General features: G+C 42.7%; 1 protein-coding gene across 1 annotated transcript; it reads left to right on the plus strand.

Moving 5' to 3' along the window:
* The first annotated feature begins 12,027 nt into the window (after positions 1-12,027).
* LOC133924274 (auxin response factor 9-like) lies at positions 12,028-17,640 on the plus strand. The gene is made up of 14 exons (XM_062369735.1): positions 12,028-12,659; positions 13,362-13,477; positions 13,612-13,707; positions 13,864-13,920; positions 14,072-14,224; positions 14,337-14,421; positions 14,619-14,709; positions 14,863-15,027; positions 15,379-15,498; positions 15,598-15,682; positions 15,808-15,976; positions 16,116-16,588; positions 16,675-16,865; positions 16,955-17,640. Exons 1-14 carry the CDS (start codon positions 12,611-12,613, stop codon positions 17,064-17,066), a joined length of 1,962 nt encoding a protein of 653 aa, XP_062225719.1. The 5' UTR covers positions 12,028-12,610; the 3' UTR covers positions 17,067-17,640.
* The last annotated feature ends 228 nt before the right edge of the window (positions 17,641-17,868 follow it).

Consider the following 17,868-nt stretch of genomic DNA (forward strand, 5'->3'; position numbering starts at 1 on the left):
ACTGGAGCGGTTTACGTCAATTATCTATAGGGTTTTTTGCAGAAAGAGACTTGAGTTGTTACTAAATTTGTTGCGATAAGAGTCCATGCTCGTGGAGACGCCGATATGGCTTTGATGCGGAGTGATACGAAATTATTGGAGACTTGAGAGGCACAGATGTGATGAGGGTGCTACTTTATAACTTTATGCTGGAATTCACACAACGAGGCAAGTTGCCGTCCGATAGGAAACGAAAGGCTACGGGCACACCGTAGTACCGCACACGGACACACAGATAAAACTCCACTGACAGCGGTGTGAATATGAATGCGTACTATGCAAACTAAGCGATAATTGGATCTTAAAAAGAAAGTTATAGAATAATTTTATCACTCATACATTATCATTTGGCTCTAAATTTAAAATCAAGTGACATTGAAGGATTCAATGCAGTGATATGTAGAAAGAAATACGAGGATTGTTATACATACATAATGAGAGATATATAGTATCATTATATCATCTACAGAAAGATACTAAGACCGCAAATTAAAAAATACAAAGAGTAACTTGTAGTAGAGAAGAAATGACAAAATCAGGAGCTATATTATATAGGTTGCAGCAAAAAAAAATACGATATGATGCACATATATATTTGTTTTTTCCTCTATGACTCCACGTGAATATATTCAAAAAATTAATTGAATTTTCGCATGGGTGCATAGCGGCCTGGGGTACTCGTAACAATTCATCTCCTCCAAATGGGACCACATGACGCGAATCTGGGCACGCTGGGAGATATTTTGTGTGGGTAGGAGCAACCAGACTTGATGACGTGGAAAGGCGGTGTATTTTTCTTCTGCATGTTCATCTCGAGTTGTTGCTTCGTCGCGTCATCGGCCACATTCGCAAGGCCCATTTTGAGTCTCTTGAATGAGGCTCAGCAGCTCGATTTGGGCCGTGGATAGTTATCACTAGATTTTTTATTTCAATTTTTTTAAAATAGACACCTATTTAAAAAATATAAAAATAGACTATTTTGCTCCTCCAACGAGTGATAGGTTTTAAGAAATAAACATATCGCGTTTCAACGGGCATCAGGTTAAAAAAAATAAATATACAGCATTTCAATACTCTCAAAATTCAAAAAATTATTTAAATAGTTGTGATTTTTCTAAAAAATATGGTGTAGATGATACTATAATCTAGCTTAAAAATCAACTTAAACAATTACTTTTACCATAAAAACAAAAAAAAAATCATTACGTCTCCACAAGCTTTAGGCCAAGTCCTCACGAGAAGTTGAAATGAAGCCCCGCCATAAGCACTTGGCAGGTAGCCTTCATTGCCTGTGGCTTCGGCCTGGACAGCACTTGAAACCCAATTTCCTTTTAACTTGTCATTTTTCGTCTTACGTGACACTCTCTACATAGAGTTAAGTAGCTAAAAGCTTAAGTTGACGAGAAAATACAAACAATTCACTTATACTTACACAACAGCAACATGACGGTGCTTTTGAACGCGAGGGTTTTGTTTGGAAATGCACCGATTAGACCCTAACTCTTGGAATGCGCAGGAAATTCAGAGTGGTTTCTCTGCCGGTTTGAAGAAATTGTGCCAAATCCCTTTGCACCCAAGCAAGTTCACTTGGTAGTATAGTACCCCATTAAACGTCCTTGGATTTCATACAAACATTGCAGGAGAAGATGGCACCTCAGGCAGCTTTTGTTGGGAGGAGATTTCCAGCTGAGATCTCTGATCAGGTCATGCAGCTTGCTATCTGGCCTTGCAACGTTGTTAGCTAAATTATGAACAAAATCCACCCTATCAGCACCCGCGGTGGCGGATTCAGAACTACCAAGTAGAAGAGTCTTTTTTGTTAAACTACCAAGTAGAAGAATCTTTTTTTCCCTTCCTCCTCTTCTTCGTATAAAAATTAAAGGAGAAGGTTTTGGGGAGCTCCCAGGCGCGGGTAGAGGGGCTTCCCCTAGCATCCGGATGGGAGGCGATGATGGCAATGGAGATGGATCATCCGAGGATCCTGATGACGGCGATGGCACCGTGCGCTGACGCCGCCACAGCTGAACAAGCAAAGGGAGGGGGAAAAAAAGGGAGCTGCAGCCAACACAGGGTGGTCGACTGGTCTGTGAACCGAGGTGGTCAGCTGCAACCTGCAGCCTGCAATGATAGCTTCCATTGTCTTCTTCCCGTTGAGGGCTTGTGAGCACAGTGTCGTCCTCCGACCGTCTCCGACGAGGCATTTCCATTGCCTTTCCGTGCGAATGACCGAATGACACTAGCTTTGTCTTTCTTTCTTTTTTAAAAAGAGAATGAGACTAGCCGGTTCCAGTGATGGCGCTGGAGATCAGATTGTCGCTGCACGTATCACACGGTTCGAGCCAGTAACAAGATGATAGCATCAGGACGCGTTTTTTTTCTCCACCTATATAATCCAATGCACTTTGAGATTCGAGCACCTGTCTTTCCTCTTGCTTCTTCCTTCTCTATCTCGTGGTTCATGTAAAAGAAATTTTCACATATTTATATTCAAATATGGCTTATCAAGAGTATTTATAATGTAAATGAGCACTTGACTAGTGAGATCATCAACAATGCACAAGACTATGTGAGAGATTCATTCCACTAGTCAAATCATGCGGCTCGCTGGCAATATAATGCAGTCTCAACATGCATACGATGCGATGCGACGCGTACATTTTCTACCTTTTTCCGTTAGCTTGTGAGCAAAGCAAGTTTAATTATGCCGCCATTATATTGTGGCTCGGCTCACTAGTTCTGGGTTAAGCATAGCATCTTATCCTCCGGAGTTGTTTAAACAGTAAGTGGCCAGTAGCTCTCTTTGTCGATGCCTAGCAAGCACTAACTATCAAGTGAGATATTCCTGCATTTCTTAGCCGTGTAGATTGAATTGAACTGACACTGCGTACATAGCATGCACGCGTTAAGCATCATCTACGATTTGCTCTTGCTTTTCTCCTTCTTGACAAGATATTATACCGAGCATCCGGCTATTAAATTGCTTGAGCAGCTAAGGATGATCAGGGAATAAGAAAACCAAGAAAAATACCTGACTATACAAGCCTGACAAATGCACTACCAGTAGTAAGCTTTCGGTAGGTGTCATCTCAGATGTGTATTTGAAGATGTATTATAACATTTTAAAAAAAAGAAATGCTCATGGTAGCTGTATAGAAAGAAAAAAAAATCACAAAATAAAATAAAATAAAAAGGTGTGTCGAACAAACTGTGTTTTTTACTTGTGTTTCTTGGCATTTGTCAAGTCCCAAAATAATAGCTAGGCATACAGGGACTTGGAAATATTCCACAAAGTTGCAAGGGTGGCCAATGTACAGCTTCGTCCTTCATCCTATTTCATGCGACTGATACCACCACTTTAATCAACAAGTTGCGAGTATATATACTAGAAGCGCAGAATCAAAGAGGGAATCAGTGAGGATCTTGGCCCTTGGCGATCACGAGGAGACCGCCGGCATCGGCATATGGAGTAGTTTCCGTTCCAAGGATGCATGGATTACCACTTGTTTAGTGGCGCAGAATGTAACGCTTGAGGCACAACCTGCCAGCGGACGAGTCCGCGAGCGCAAAAGCTGTTGGGTTGGTGCGGTCCCCGTTCGGTTTCCACGCCGGCGACCTTTTCCTGCGCCTTGCTCCATCCCCACCACAGCTTCCCCGCCGGCGACCAATCGGATGCGCTTCCGTTATTTTAACGTGATCAGTATAGTTTAGTCGCAATAATGGAGCGTTAAGTACTGGGCGCTAGCTGCCTTTTCGTTTAGCGGATTAACTAATCATTGGCCTGTGTTGTTCTTAGCTTTCTGAACCTGACTTCTGACCAGGATTCACGTTCTGCGACTTTGGAATCCTGGCTGTTAACCGTCGCTCCTGGCAGCATGCAAGTTGAGTTCATTCGGCGAAAAAAAATCGTTTTGTTACTTAATTGGCAACTTGAGTACCGGCAAGTTTGAATCTAACCACACAAATTACCTGGGAATTTAAACACTCACTGAGCTATTAGCTGGTTCTTGTTGCAGCTTTTGTTCCACGCAACCAACCTGCCAGACCAAACTGGCCATATAGGGCCTGTGTGGTTGTTGGCATGGCTCAGCTTAGCTCCTATATGGTGAGCTAGCCTAGACTGAGACTTGGGGACGTACAGTATAGTCTGTTTGGTTGTTTATGTGTATTTAGATTGTGCGAGAGGATATTGTGTTTGGTTGTCTGTATGAGTATATGTTGTATTATAAAAAACTCATTTTTTATCAAATAACATAAGATTGAAAATATTTTTATAAATTAGTATACCACGTGATAAGAATATTAATAAATTTTTTTGATTTTTGAAAATTTATTTAAGTATCAAAAATTACTGGAAGTTATAAAAGTATGTTTATTTGGAGAATTTTAATTAAATATTAGCTTAAGCCTTTTGGATCAAACCAATTAAAATGGGCTGCTAATAGCGCTAATTTACTCAAAAAATATTTAAAACATTTAGACTACTCTTGTATCCTAAATAAAATTAAAAGTTAAATAAAAAAATATACACGTACACCAACTATACTGAGCGAGCCAGGCCCACGAGAAACGCTATCAAAATCTGTTCCCGTTAGCCTGGCCGACACAACGGTTTTGCACAAGTGAGGCCTGGCCAGTCCACGTGCCTAGGTAACTAGACACGTCGAGCCTATACGCATGGAGCCAGGCTAGCACTTGTGCAACCAACCAAACACGCCCATAAACTCACAAGAGAAGCTGCTTGCTTGTTTAGGCTGTGGGTTTTTCAAAAGTTTTTTTTTTGGCTGGTGGCTCTAAAGAACCTAGTTTTTCTAAACATACTTATGTAAAAACTATGTTTGTTTATGTAAAAACTATGTTTGTTTGGTAATTCTGCTTTTAGATGGCTTGGTTGATGAATTTTGAGCTAAATGAATTGTGTAAATCTGCAATGTCTTTGACTGTTTAGAGTGAGTGTATTTGTTTCTGTAAATTATTTTAGTGACTTAATATTTGGGGAGAAAAACTAATGTATAAGATGTATGTAACTAGTATTATTGGAAATGTAAATAGTGAATCATCCATATATTATAATTTTCCAAAACATATGTAAGCCTTAAAATATGTTGTGATCATTCACTTGATTACAAAAGTAAAAAAGGTCAAGGAACATAACATCAAGTTTTCTTCGTGTGGAGAAGCAAACAACATAAAACGGTGTGGGGTGGTGGGGGGGGGAGATGAGTGCCAGATGAATGAATGAATGGTTGAAGCAGATGAAAATAACGAAGTGCTGGATCTATGCACTGTCTTCAACAAATCAAGTAGAACATGCATTGCAATCAAAATACTTCGTAATGGGAGCTTGGAAACTCTTCCAATGATAACAAATAACAACATCACAACGATTGGCAGTTACAAGAACAATGGATTTATTCATTGATAAATATATGTTTTACAAAGAACAACCTGAATGCCATTTCTCCCAATACAGCAGCAAATAAATTTGTCCCACTAGCTATAGATTGCTTAACAACCGCAGGATCATCATGCTTCAAAAATGACAGCAAATTTGGCATCAGTGAAAGAGTAAGGAATTGGCTTAATGTGGTCAATGTATTGTTTGAGCCTTAACAACAAATTATATAGAGTTAAAAATCTGGAGGGCAACAAGTTTGAGATAAGATGGAAACATGTGATCGTAATCCTAATAAATCATACCAAATCTCGGTCAGTCGTGATACTCTAATAATCCTACCATAATAGTTGAATCATTTCAGATCCTTACTATATATTCTAATATCCCCCCACAATCATATCGGGAACATCGCAGACGATGAGACTGGAGAGGAAGATGACGCAGCGGCAGCCCTGGTTCTTAGTAACATCGTGCGCATATTCATGGTGACAACGACGACCTGACATGGAGGCACGCGGACAAAGTAGTTGGGCAACGATGCGTGAAGGCGTTCCTAGGGTTCCGAGTGCCCAGTCTTGCCGCATGGTTGGAGACAAGGAGCCTGTCGATGAAGTCGATGTCGATATTGGAGTAGAGGCGTGCGAGGACAACAGACGACGGTGAGCGACACAAATCAATCTCTGATAAAAAAAAAACCAAAGAGAAAACGTCAATCAACAACCGGTGAGAGAGAAAAACCCGATCAATAGATCGGTAAAAGACTCTTTAGGATGGCCGATCGATATGATCGGCGGTGTGAACCCTAGCTACAGGTTGCGCAGTCCCCGATGGAGAACATGAAGATCGATCTCCCAGGGAAGCATGGCGTAAGCGATGATTTTGGAGCTAGAACCAAAACCTAAACTGGTAACATGAAAAAGTAAAAAATTAGCTTAATGTGGTCGATATATCGCTTGAACCTCGAGAACAAATTATATAGAGTTACAAGACTTAGAGAGCCAGAAGCCTTAAAAAAATAAAAACATAGGATCATAACCCTAACAAATTCTATCAAATCTCCGTTAGTCATAATACTCTAATCTAACTATACTATAATAACTAGATTCTACCGTATATTCTAACTACCAGCACAGCCAAATCTTCTGTTACATTTGTGCCAAGCTCGCTCAGCAATCTGTCAGCAAGAAACAGATACATGAGTACCACCAAAATAGTTTTCCAAAGCAGGAAGCAAAGGAATACAAAATGTGACCGTATACAGTGAATTCCATAATATACAATGTCGCAGACAAAAATAAAATAAAATAAATGTGGTTCTGGTCAGCATTGGACCATTGGCATTACCAAGATAACAAAGCCCCATTAAAATATTAGTCATCTTAAAGCAAATGTACAAAACTGACAACCAGGTCATCAGAAGTTAAACAAAGCGTAAAGAACCATAATCATGAAATGGCCAGGAGAATCTTCCACATTGTTGTATGTGTTTTTAAAATCTCTCCATTAGTGTTGTATCACCAGAATTTGAACTGTATCCTCAGCTACTAATACAAGATGAAGCTCATACGAATTCTTCTGCTTGTACTGATCCCAACTACCCTCATCAAGAGCTAGCAAAACTAGGTCAAAACCCCAGATTGTCAAGATGTCTACGCTAATGCTCATCAATCTGGCATCCTATAATCCAAGATTTCTTTAACAAAAGAAAATAAGACCAGGTTTTACCTGCCATCCCTCACACCCCTGCATGTTCCCCGAGCTGAGCTCATTGTTGTCCCTTTTACACGATTGTCCAAACATTCCTGAGTGTGATTAGGGAGGAAATTTGTGAAGAACATGGAAAATTCAGTAAACAGTTAGTAATTTTCCCTTTCAAGGATAATAATAGGAAATTTGGGGTAAAAGCGAAGAGGAAGTATTGGTTTGATTATAAATTCCATCTGCCATGCCAATTCAAAGAACGAAGAATTCTTAAACTAGGAAAATTACTTCTACTGAAGTTTCTGTTACCACATCCAAACAAAACTTGAATCTTTAGCTAGGGGAACAGCAAATTGAATCTTTTATAAATTAACAATAGATTCAAGAAATTCAAGGACAATTACTTGAGCAGAGAAAACCATGATGAATTTGCTATAAGCCTACAACAAGGACAACTACTTGAGCAGAATTCAAGAAATTCCTCGTCTAGGATAGATCCACCACGCAGGATATAGAGATTGAAACCATCACATGAAAAAAATCAATTTGTTAGGTATCTTCGTAAAAATTATAAAAATTAAAAAATACTATCAGTGTGAGGATGACATGTGAACCCTGGACTCATATGTGATCTTGCAGCCGATGAAATTTTCCATTTAATTTTGCTCATAAAAACACATTAGAGAATAAATAAATAAAAACAGGTTCTTTAAGCAGACCCTCACCTCGGCTGGATGGCATGTAAGACTAAGCTCAAGAGAATCCTTTAATGATCCAGATTCTCGTCGTTAAAAGAATTTCGTTTTCTTTAGCATTTCAATGGTTTTTCTTCACGGTTCTCGTCACGAAGGGATTTCCAAGGCCATTCCTTCCAGGACGTGATTCTCTCTCCTTTCCTTTCGCGATTCCTTAGAAGGAAAATTGTGAGAGATAAGAGAAAATAAAGGAAATAAGAACGGGGAAAGGAATCGAAAAAAAAACGAAATAAAAGGAATATAGTTGAAGATGATCTAATCCACCGTTATATGGCCTGTAATATATACCAAATCCGTGCCTACTTTATTTCATCCAGCAGCAAAAGCCACAAAAAGCATGTTTCTACTTGCTTCTGGTTTCCGGCTTAAAAGACACTCTCAATGTTTTGTTTTTTTATGATGTCTAAGAAAATAAAAAGATTAAGAAATTGATGTTAAGAAATAACTTTCTAATAGATATATGTGTTTTGCTAATTTTTTGAGGTCTTTCAAAATAATTTATTGTCTCACAATCATTTTGAATTATTCAAAGAGCTAGTTTTTTTTTTATAAGAAACAAACTCATTCTCTCTTATCCTTAAATTATTTGTCACATCATCCTTTTTCTTAGTTGGATATTACCTAACAGTTGAATGAGAGTTTTTGTTTCTCGTAAGCTGCTTCAAGCTGTTTGTTTAGGCTTCCATCTACGGGAAAGAATAGGGATGGCATAATACCCACGGGTATATGCTATACAAATTCGTATCCGTGAGTTAATTTGTAAACTCACTTCCGCACCTATTAATTGCCGCGGGTAAGAATTGGCATCCACACCCATCGCTCGCCAGCATCACATACCCACGGGCATGCTTGGGTGCAAGGTGGAGGTGAAGGGTGGAGTCCAACATAATGGGGCGGACGGTAACACCCGCGGCCAGCACGGTGAGGTGGACGAGGGTGGTGGCAAGTAGTGTGGTGGGGTTGACAGGGGCAGTGACGATTGTTGTAGGACGTACAGTGGTGACACGTGTAGGTCCTAATTTATATATATCAAACAATTTAGATCTATATATTAGATACTTAGAACGGATACACGGATGAAGCAAGCACATATACCATTACTTCATATCTGTTTCTCCCTATTCGTTGAATTTAATACCAAATCCTTACAAAGACCTACCGATAAAGAATAGATCTAAAAAACCCACACGCATTAAGATTTTTACCTACGGGTACAAAGATAAACTGTGTCCATTACCATTCTTGCATAGAATCTGGCTAGAAGCCAAGTTCAAACAAGCAGGGTCTAAAGAGCTTGCAAAACGAGATGGAATAATAAGCAAAGCTCCGGGAGGCAGCAACCACTACCACGAGTCCAAGACCAAAACGTCGCTCTCGCTTTCGTTTTCTCACGAGAATCGGCGGGGAGAAGCAAACGTACGCAAAAACACCGGGGGCGGGCGTGGGGGTCGACAAGGACGTGCCTCAGTGCCCGCGGTCCACTATTCCTGTTCCCGTCCTCCTTTTCCTCTTCTTTTCTCCCCTTTTTTCCTCTTCTTTTCTCCCCCTCTTGTCCACGTCTCTTTGTCGCTTGATTTCGTTTATTAGTGTAACATCACTGTATAGCACTGTAGCTAATGTTCCCGGCTCTTTTTTAAAAATAAAAATATATTTATTCCATTATAAAAATAACAAAAATATTTTGTTCATTTATTCACTCATATATGTGGTACTAGAGAAATTTAGTATCTCCTTCTGAAAACTCTAGTCACCGGCTTAAAAAATCTTCACAATCTTATTTTTTTAAATTAGTACTTTTTACCTATTTTCTACAATAATTTTGGACAATAAACATGTGTGCTGTGCTGTTATTCAATTACCTCTGTATGTAACTTTTTTTTTACACCTCGCTCATTTATTTTCTCGTAAGTGTGAGTCCGAGACCAGAGAAATCTAGCATCTCCCTCCATAAAATCCAATCACTGGTAAAAAATTATCGCGACCTTATTTTTCAAACTAAGTACTTCTATTAATCTGTATTGTGCTACATATCTCCCATAAAATAATAATTTTAGATAATAAAGATGTATATTATGCTACTATTCAATTACCTTAGCATATAATTTTTCTCTATGCACCTTTATTTACACTGAAGTATGAATGGGCAAGGTGTAGAAAGCCAATCTGCCTAATTATTGCTAGAGAACATTTGACATCATTTGAGTTGAGAAGCCCAAGCTCCAGATTCGGAGAGGTGTTGCACCTTAACACCGAATGATTGTTTACACCGAAGATTTCCCCAAATTCGGAGGCTCCCGTTCTTCTTAAAGGAAACAACGGGACACCGCTGCACCAGCTGCCCCTGTTGGACTTTCGCAGTCGCTCACCCGTTCACACATCACATGACACCACATGGCTGGCACAGCACGCGTGTCCGTTCCTACTGGCTGCTACGACGCATGCAGCTAGCGTTGCGCGCGGCAGAGGAGAGGCTCTTTGCTTTGCTTGCCGCGGCATGACTGGCTTTGTGGTGGGACGCGGTTGCATGCCGGGTCGGCGAGGGACACGCTGATGCGCGCGACGCAGGTAGTAGACAGCCTAGACCGTGGCGCATGAGCCCACCTGCCAGTGGGCGCGGCGACCTCACGGCGGCGCTTGACGGCGTCGGGAGAGAGCAGTCGACGTCTACCCCTTGTACGGCCGCGTCGGTCGCACCACCATCACGGGCCATGCTGCTGTTCCGTCACAGTGACCAGCGACTATACACGGCTCGTTCTCTCGACCGTAGTGGCAGGCAGTACCTGTGGCTCCAGGCTCTGGTACCGTCCTTCCCTGGCTCTCACGGCGCGAGGCCCGTCACCCATGCGCCCATGTGGGGTGCAGGGTCGCTACTGTCGTGCCGGACGGCTCCGTAGCACCGGCGCGCAGAGGATCCCAACGGGACGACACGTAAAAGACAGGCTCAACAGTACGCGGCGCGTACTGTTGCCATATCTTTCATGCACGATACTGTTGCCATATCTTTCATGTACTGTCGTGCATGAGTATATTTTTAACCGTCTGTCCACCGGAGTTGCCTTTCCCCGCGGTGACCACCATCAGCAGCACCCTTCCCCTCCGCCGAAATCCCCCTACCGCCGCCCAAATGCTGCCGCCGCGTTGCGGCATTGGCTGTGAAAGAAGCCATCCAGAACCCGTCGCACCAATCGACCGCGAATCGCGTTGCGGCATTGTGCTGATTCAGTGACTCTTTCGGATGTGTGAGATAACCTAGTAGAAAAAGAAAAGGCTAGCTCGTCACGTGACAACTTGACACTGCGTGCAAAAGGGGCGTGGCGACGTGGCGTCTCAACGATATCAGGATTGCTACTATTTGTAGAATGAGCCAACGGAAGCAATGACGATGGAGGGAAAAATTTTAGAGGCACGTTTCTCAGAGTTATCTTCTACCATCCTGGATCACCTTTGGGACGGCTTTGGGACGGATTTGTTGTGAGTATCGGTGGTGTTAGCTCTGATTTGGATTTTGGGCACTTGTACTAGGTTGATACATAGAAAAAAAATTTACATACAATTTTGAATATATGTATATATACACACACTTATCACCCTGAGTGGGCCCGTCCATGCCTGCAAGGGGTCTCAGATGTCGAGGGACAAAGGGTCGAGCACCTTGCCGCGGCTAATCAGCGACATGGACGGTTAAATCGGTGACTCGAGTTGATTGTCAATTGGGGTGGTGTTTGGGCGCGAACGTTTGTGCGATGAAAGAGGCTTTCCGTATCGATGATCGGTCAGGCTCAAATCATGCAGCTGCAGCTTGCTACTATCATGAAATGACGCCAACGTTCCCTGCATCTTCACATCTTTCCTAGGCAGCCAACGTGGCATGCCACCTAGCTAGTAGGACAGTGCTCTTCCTGTCTTGGTCTTCTAGCTGGTCGGCGTGGCCCGACCCCCGCGACAGGGACGCGGAGGTGACAGCACGAGACGAGAGGACGGAGCACGGTCTCGCTCGTACGGGTACGTACCAGTACACAGCACCAGCAGGAAAGATTCGCGCTCGCGCCGTGGCGCTGCACTGCTGCAGCCGCGTACGGCGATGCGCGCAGCGGGGTGGGGGACGCCCCAGCCGGCCAGCCGGCCAGCCCGGGGCAGCCGTGCCGGCCTCCCCCTGATCCAGCGCAGGAAAACACCCAAAGCCACGCAAAAACTTGGGAAAATTACTGGGGAAAGAAGCGAGCAAGCGCACGAAGCGAGCCACGGGCACGCACCAACCTGTCCAGTAGCCACCCACCGCGCCCACTCCACTCTCGGTCCGCCTCTCGCCCTCGCCCTCCGTTGCCTTCCTCTGCCTCCTGCCACCGCGACTGCCGCTCGCTGTCGAGGCCAGAGGAGTAGTCAAGTCCAAGGCCACCCGCCTAGGCTCAACCCCCCCCCCCCCCTCAAGCCTCCTCGTCCTCCTCGCCACACACGCACGCCCGGCCTCCCTTACCCGACGACCCGGACCCCGCCGCCGCGTCGGCAGCTAGCTCCCTCTGCGAGGCCTCCGCCTCCCGGAGCCCAGCCCGTGGGGACCTAGTGAGTTGTGTGGAGGTGTGGCTGTGCGGGCCCGCGGGCGTCGTCGGGGCAGATCCATGGAGCTCAGCAGGCCGCAGCGTGGATAGCGGTAGATCGCGAGGCGTCCGGGCTTGTTGTATTATTGCTAGCTAGGTTTTTTGGGCGTTTGGCTTGGGCGAATATGGCCGCGGCAATGGACGTGGCGAACCCTGAAGCGGCTGCTGGCTCAGGTACGATTTCGCGCCTCTAATCGAATCTTCGTTCCTGCAATTGCCCTGCTTTTGGAACCGAGTTTTCGTTGAATTTGCTGCGGTTTCGCTAAGTTGGTTTGTCGGAAACTGAGGTACTGGATGCCGGATAGGGTCGAGTTCATTGGGTGGACTTCAGTAGTTGACTGGGCTGTGTAGAAAAAGTAGCGAAATTCTCATAATTTCATTCGGTATTAGTATACAAAAAAATAGGGAAACGAGGCATTTTGCTTGAAATTATTGGTCGCCAATCGCCATGGCTCCTGTTGATTCGTTAAAATTGTTCTCTGTCAACAGAATATTTTGTGCTCGTATAATTTTGATTTTTTTAGTTTCATTTTTGTCCACTGTTCTCCTTGTACAGATTCATGTGAATCACGATTTGTCAAATGAGAAAAAGTTTGGATCGTGGACCTAATAAAGCTAAATTCTGTTACTTTGATTTCTAGTTTTTGCTATATGCGTCTGGTCTAGCTTCAGTATTGGTGCTTTTCAAATGGGAAAAATTGATGTGGTGGATCCATGTGCTCTAATTCAGTTTACATACTCTTGGTTATGTTTCAGATAGCTCATGATTTGTAATTAACAACTTTGACACGATAAAATGGAGAAAAACAGCTGAGTTTTCTATATTCTGTATTTTGTCTGATAACCCATTGATGTAAATTGATTGCTTCCGTGTAGGAATGTCTAGCGATGCGCTGTACCGAGAGCTATGGCATGCTTGTGCCGGTCCTTTGGTCACAGTACCTAGACAAGGCGAGCGTGTCTATTACTTCCCCCAGGGCCATATGGAACAGGTACTCACCGGTTTATATCTTTCTTTCAACCTCCATTGTTCGATCTCCTTATATTTTGTGGTGACTCCTTATCCAAATGGATTAACTGATTGTGTGGTTTCTTTTCCTCAAACTGTTCATGATTTGTTTTATAGCTGGAGGCGTCTACACACCAGCAGCTTGACCAGTACCTGCCAATGTTCAATCTACCATCCAAGATCCTATGCAGTGTGGTCAACGTAGAACTACGGGTCAGTGTATTATTTAAATCTGTCTGGTGTAACCTCCTTGCATGTGTGTATCATGGGATTGGTTACTCTAGTTACTGAAGCGAGAAATCTTATAGTTTTTCTCAATCTACTCAACTCTGCATAGTTTTTCTCAATCTACTCAACTCTGCAATTCAGGCGGAAGCTGATTCAGATGAAGTTTATGCTCAAATTATGCTGCAACCAGAAGCCAATGTAAGTGTGCATCATTTTACTCTTGACAATATGTAAGTGCTATATTTTGCAATGTAGCTCTTAAAGCATATTCTCTTTTCATTTTTGCTTTTAACAGAACCTTTTTTCCATGTACATACATTGATTTATTTCCCTGATTATGCTTGATTAGCAAAGTGAACTCACCAGCCTGGACCCTGAGCCACAAGAACCTGAGAAATGCACCGTCCATTCCTTCTGCAAGACACTGACAGCTTCAGATACGAGCACTCATGGTGGTTTCTCTGTTCTTCGGAGGCATGCTGAAGAATGCCTTCCTCAGCTGGTTAGCATCAAAAGCACTATAGGACTTAAATAGATTCTTGATAACCATATCAGATATATTATTGTTTGTAACATCAGTTTCTTAGTTATCAAATGATATGGTTCTTTTGCAGGACATGTCTCAGAATCCACCTTACCAAGAACTGGTTACCAAAGATCTCCATGGAACTGAATGGCATTTTCGGCACATTTTTCGAGGTGAGTTTGCACTCTCACTAGTCAGCTTGAAAATACCTTGCCATTCTTATTGTATCATTGTAGCACTTAATTTCGGTTAAATCTGCTTCCAGCATTGCAGAAACATACAGCAACTACTGATGCAGTTGCTTCATGATCCATGATATATATCTTTCCAATATTTTGGGTCTCATGCCTGCCTTTCCATGTTTCTTCAGGTCAACCTAAGAGGCATCTCCTTACTACCGGCTGGAGTGTCTTTGTTAGCTCAAAAAGATTGGTTGCTGGTGATGCATTTATATTCATCAGGTACAATAACCCTTAGCACATTTACTGGAGATGTTTGGTGCATTTGCATCTGTTTCCGGGCTTTTGGTTTAATTGAGGATGAACCTTATATCTTTTGTAGTCACTACTGATTACTTTTACTATTTATTAATTTATTATTCTTCTGAATGGCAGAGGTGAAAATGGTGAGCTACGTGTTGGCGTAAGGAGGCTCATGAGGCAAGTAAATAGCATGCCGTCATCTGTCATATCAAGCCACAACATGCATCTTGGAGTCCTGGCAACAGCCTCCCATGCCATCTCAACTGGAACCCTCTTTTCTGTCTTCTACAAACCCAGGTTTGATAAAATTTTGTTTTATTTATACATTTGTTTGTATAGCGCTGTTTATTTATGGCATCCTTTGCATTGTGTTGTAGTGTTAAAGGAGAAATTAAGGGACTGTGTACTTGTTATTTGCTAATTTTACTCTGTTTCAAAGTCAATTACTAGTTGCACGTTCTGCTTTAGGTGTAAACAAACTCAATGCTTGTAGCTACGTCATGCATTGAGTGATGTCTTATCCCTTACCCTTTTCAGTTCACAAAAGTGACCTAGTATGGTTATACTAGTTAGCATTGGTATGCTCACGTTTTATTTCCTTCATAGTCTTACCAAGTAAACTTTATACACCTTTTATTTTGTTTCCAGGATTAGCCGCTCTGATTTTATTGTGAGTGTTAAGAAGTACCTTGAAGCTAAGAAACATAACATATCCGTTGGAATGAGATTCAAGATGAGATTTGAAGGTGATGAAGCTCCTGAAAGAAGGTATAATTTTGACTTGCGTTCAACAAGTTGGTGTTGCTTTCACTTAAACCATTTTATTGGTAGTGGGAGCAAAATAAACATCTCTCTCTCTGGTTACAGGTTCAGTGGAACAATTGTTGATATTGGGAGCTTGCCAGCAATGTCAAAATCTCTATGGGCAGATTCTGACTGGAGATCTCTGAAGGTAATGAAGATTTTTGTTTTTTCCCGTTAAATTAGAAGTGTGCGCTATCTGCAAGTTCAGGGTGATCCATTGTCTTTTGTTTTGTCTGTATTCCATATATTAATCTATGTTGTAATTCTTGCCAGGTCCAATGGGATGAACTTTCATCCATTCTTCGTCCAGATCGAATCTCTCCGTGGGAAGTGGAACCAATGGATGCAGCTAATCCGCAATCCCCTCAACCTCCATTAAGGAATAAGCGTGCACGGCCCCTAGCTTCACCTTCTATGGTTCCAGAGCTGCCTTCAGGCTTTGGTAAGGAGCCCTCACTACTTGTTACAAAATATGGGCCTGCTTCTTGAATATGACACTGAATGTTCAGTTCATGGATACCATAAGCATTCTTGGATATGGATATGATTGTGAATCTAAGCTCTTGTGCTATTCATGTTAGGACTGTGGAAATCCCCATCCGAAACAACCCGGACTCTCTCATTTTCGGATCCACAATGGGCTCGGGAGTTATTTCATTCAATTCCCACTTCTACCTTCTCATCATCATCAAACGCCGGACTCAATTCAAAGAATGATTCATCCATGCTAAACAATCAGTTGTACTGGTCAGTAAGGGACTCGAGAACTGACTCCTGCGCTGCTAGCACTACCAAAGTCACAGTTGAAAAGAAGCGAGAATCAAGGTCTACTGGCTGCAGATTGTTTGGAATTGAGATATGCTCAGCCGAGGGAGAAGCATTACCTGTGATTACTGCTCCAGGTCTTGGTTATGACCAAACTGCTGCCTCAGTAGACCTGAACTCCGATAAGCTCTCACAGCCATCTGATATCAACAATTCTGATGCCCCAGCAGCTAGCAGTGAGCCTTCTCCTCTTGAATCCCAAAGCCGGCAAGTGAGGAGCTGCACCAAGGTGATTGTTTGTCACACTTTTTCATATCAAGATGTTCTTTTCTTGCTTGTGGTTCACAGAGTAACTGATTAATGTTCCGCCCATAGGTAATTATGCAAGGAATGGCAGTTGGAAGGGCTGTTGACCTGACAAAGCTTGGTGGATACAAAGATCTTTGCCAGAAGTTGGAGGAGATGTTTGATATCCAAGGCGAGCTAGGTTCCACACTCAAGAAATGGCAGGTGGTTTACACTGATGACATGGATGATATGATGCTTGTTGGGGACGATCCTTGGAAGTAAGAGCCCTTACATTTATCTCTATATGAATGAGTGTACTTTTTTCAGTATTGATGTCCTAATCCCTGTGTAATGCGTGGTGCTGCAGTGAGTTTTGCAGAATGGTGAAAAGAATTTACATTTACACATATGAGGAGGCGAAGCAGCCGGCACCGAAGTCTAAACTACCAGTTAACAGTGACCCAAAATTCACCACCTGAATGAGTCATCTAACTTGACTCCCATGTACCAACAAAGACTGCTGAGTGCTAACATTGCTCTAATTCTGTTTCTTCCGTCGGTTATGGGGGTAAATGCCCATGATCCTTTGCTCTGCTGAGAGCTACTCATGATTGCTTCGTGGGCCGAAGGCGTGGTTGGCCTTGAATTTTGGGGGCGTTTGGATTGCCAGGCCAGCATGAGCCTCCTGGAAGAGGCATTCTGGCGTCGTGTCCATTTCCTGTTTGTTTGCACTGTTTGGTAGGAACCATCAGCCATGGTATTCTTGCCAGGTACCTGGTTTTAAGCAAGGACCGATCAACTGCAAGATGGACGGCGCCTTGCCCCTCCTTCAATTGCTTAGTAATTAGGGCTATGTATGTATGAATGTATATATATTATCGTTAGGATGCCTGGTATTGAGGTTCGGGCATATGTATGTGGTTCAGCCGTTATCTTGAGCAGCAACAGCCTTGAGGAGGTGGTGTGAATGTATGTTTCTTTCAGTAACAACCTTGCGGAAGCCATGTGTATATAATTTGCTATTTAATAAGTAATTTTGTGCTTCTAGCGTTCCACCTTCGACTGTGATGTCCTTTTTCTGTGCTGGTTATTGCTTGATGAGTCCATATGTGTGCATTTTGACTGGTGCTTTTGGATCGCTTGAGGAGCAATGGACCAGTGTGCTTTGGCCTTTTTATAAATCTCCGTACAATGGAACTTGAAAGAGGTGAGCTCCTGCTTCAAAACATCAAAACTCTTGATGGATGGAAACCTTATTGTGCTTTGTTTAATTTATTTACG

The sequence above is a fragment of the Phragmites australis genome, chromosome 7, assembly GCF_958298935.1.
Source record: "Phragmites australis chromosome 7, lpPhrAust1.1, whole genome shotgun sequence".
Lineage (NCBI taxonomy): Eukaryota > Viridiplantae > Streptophyta > Magnoliopsida > Poales > Poaceae > Phragmites > Phragmites australis.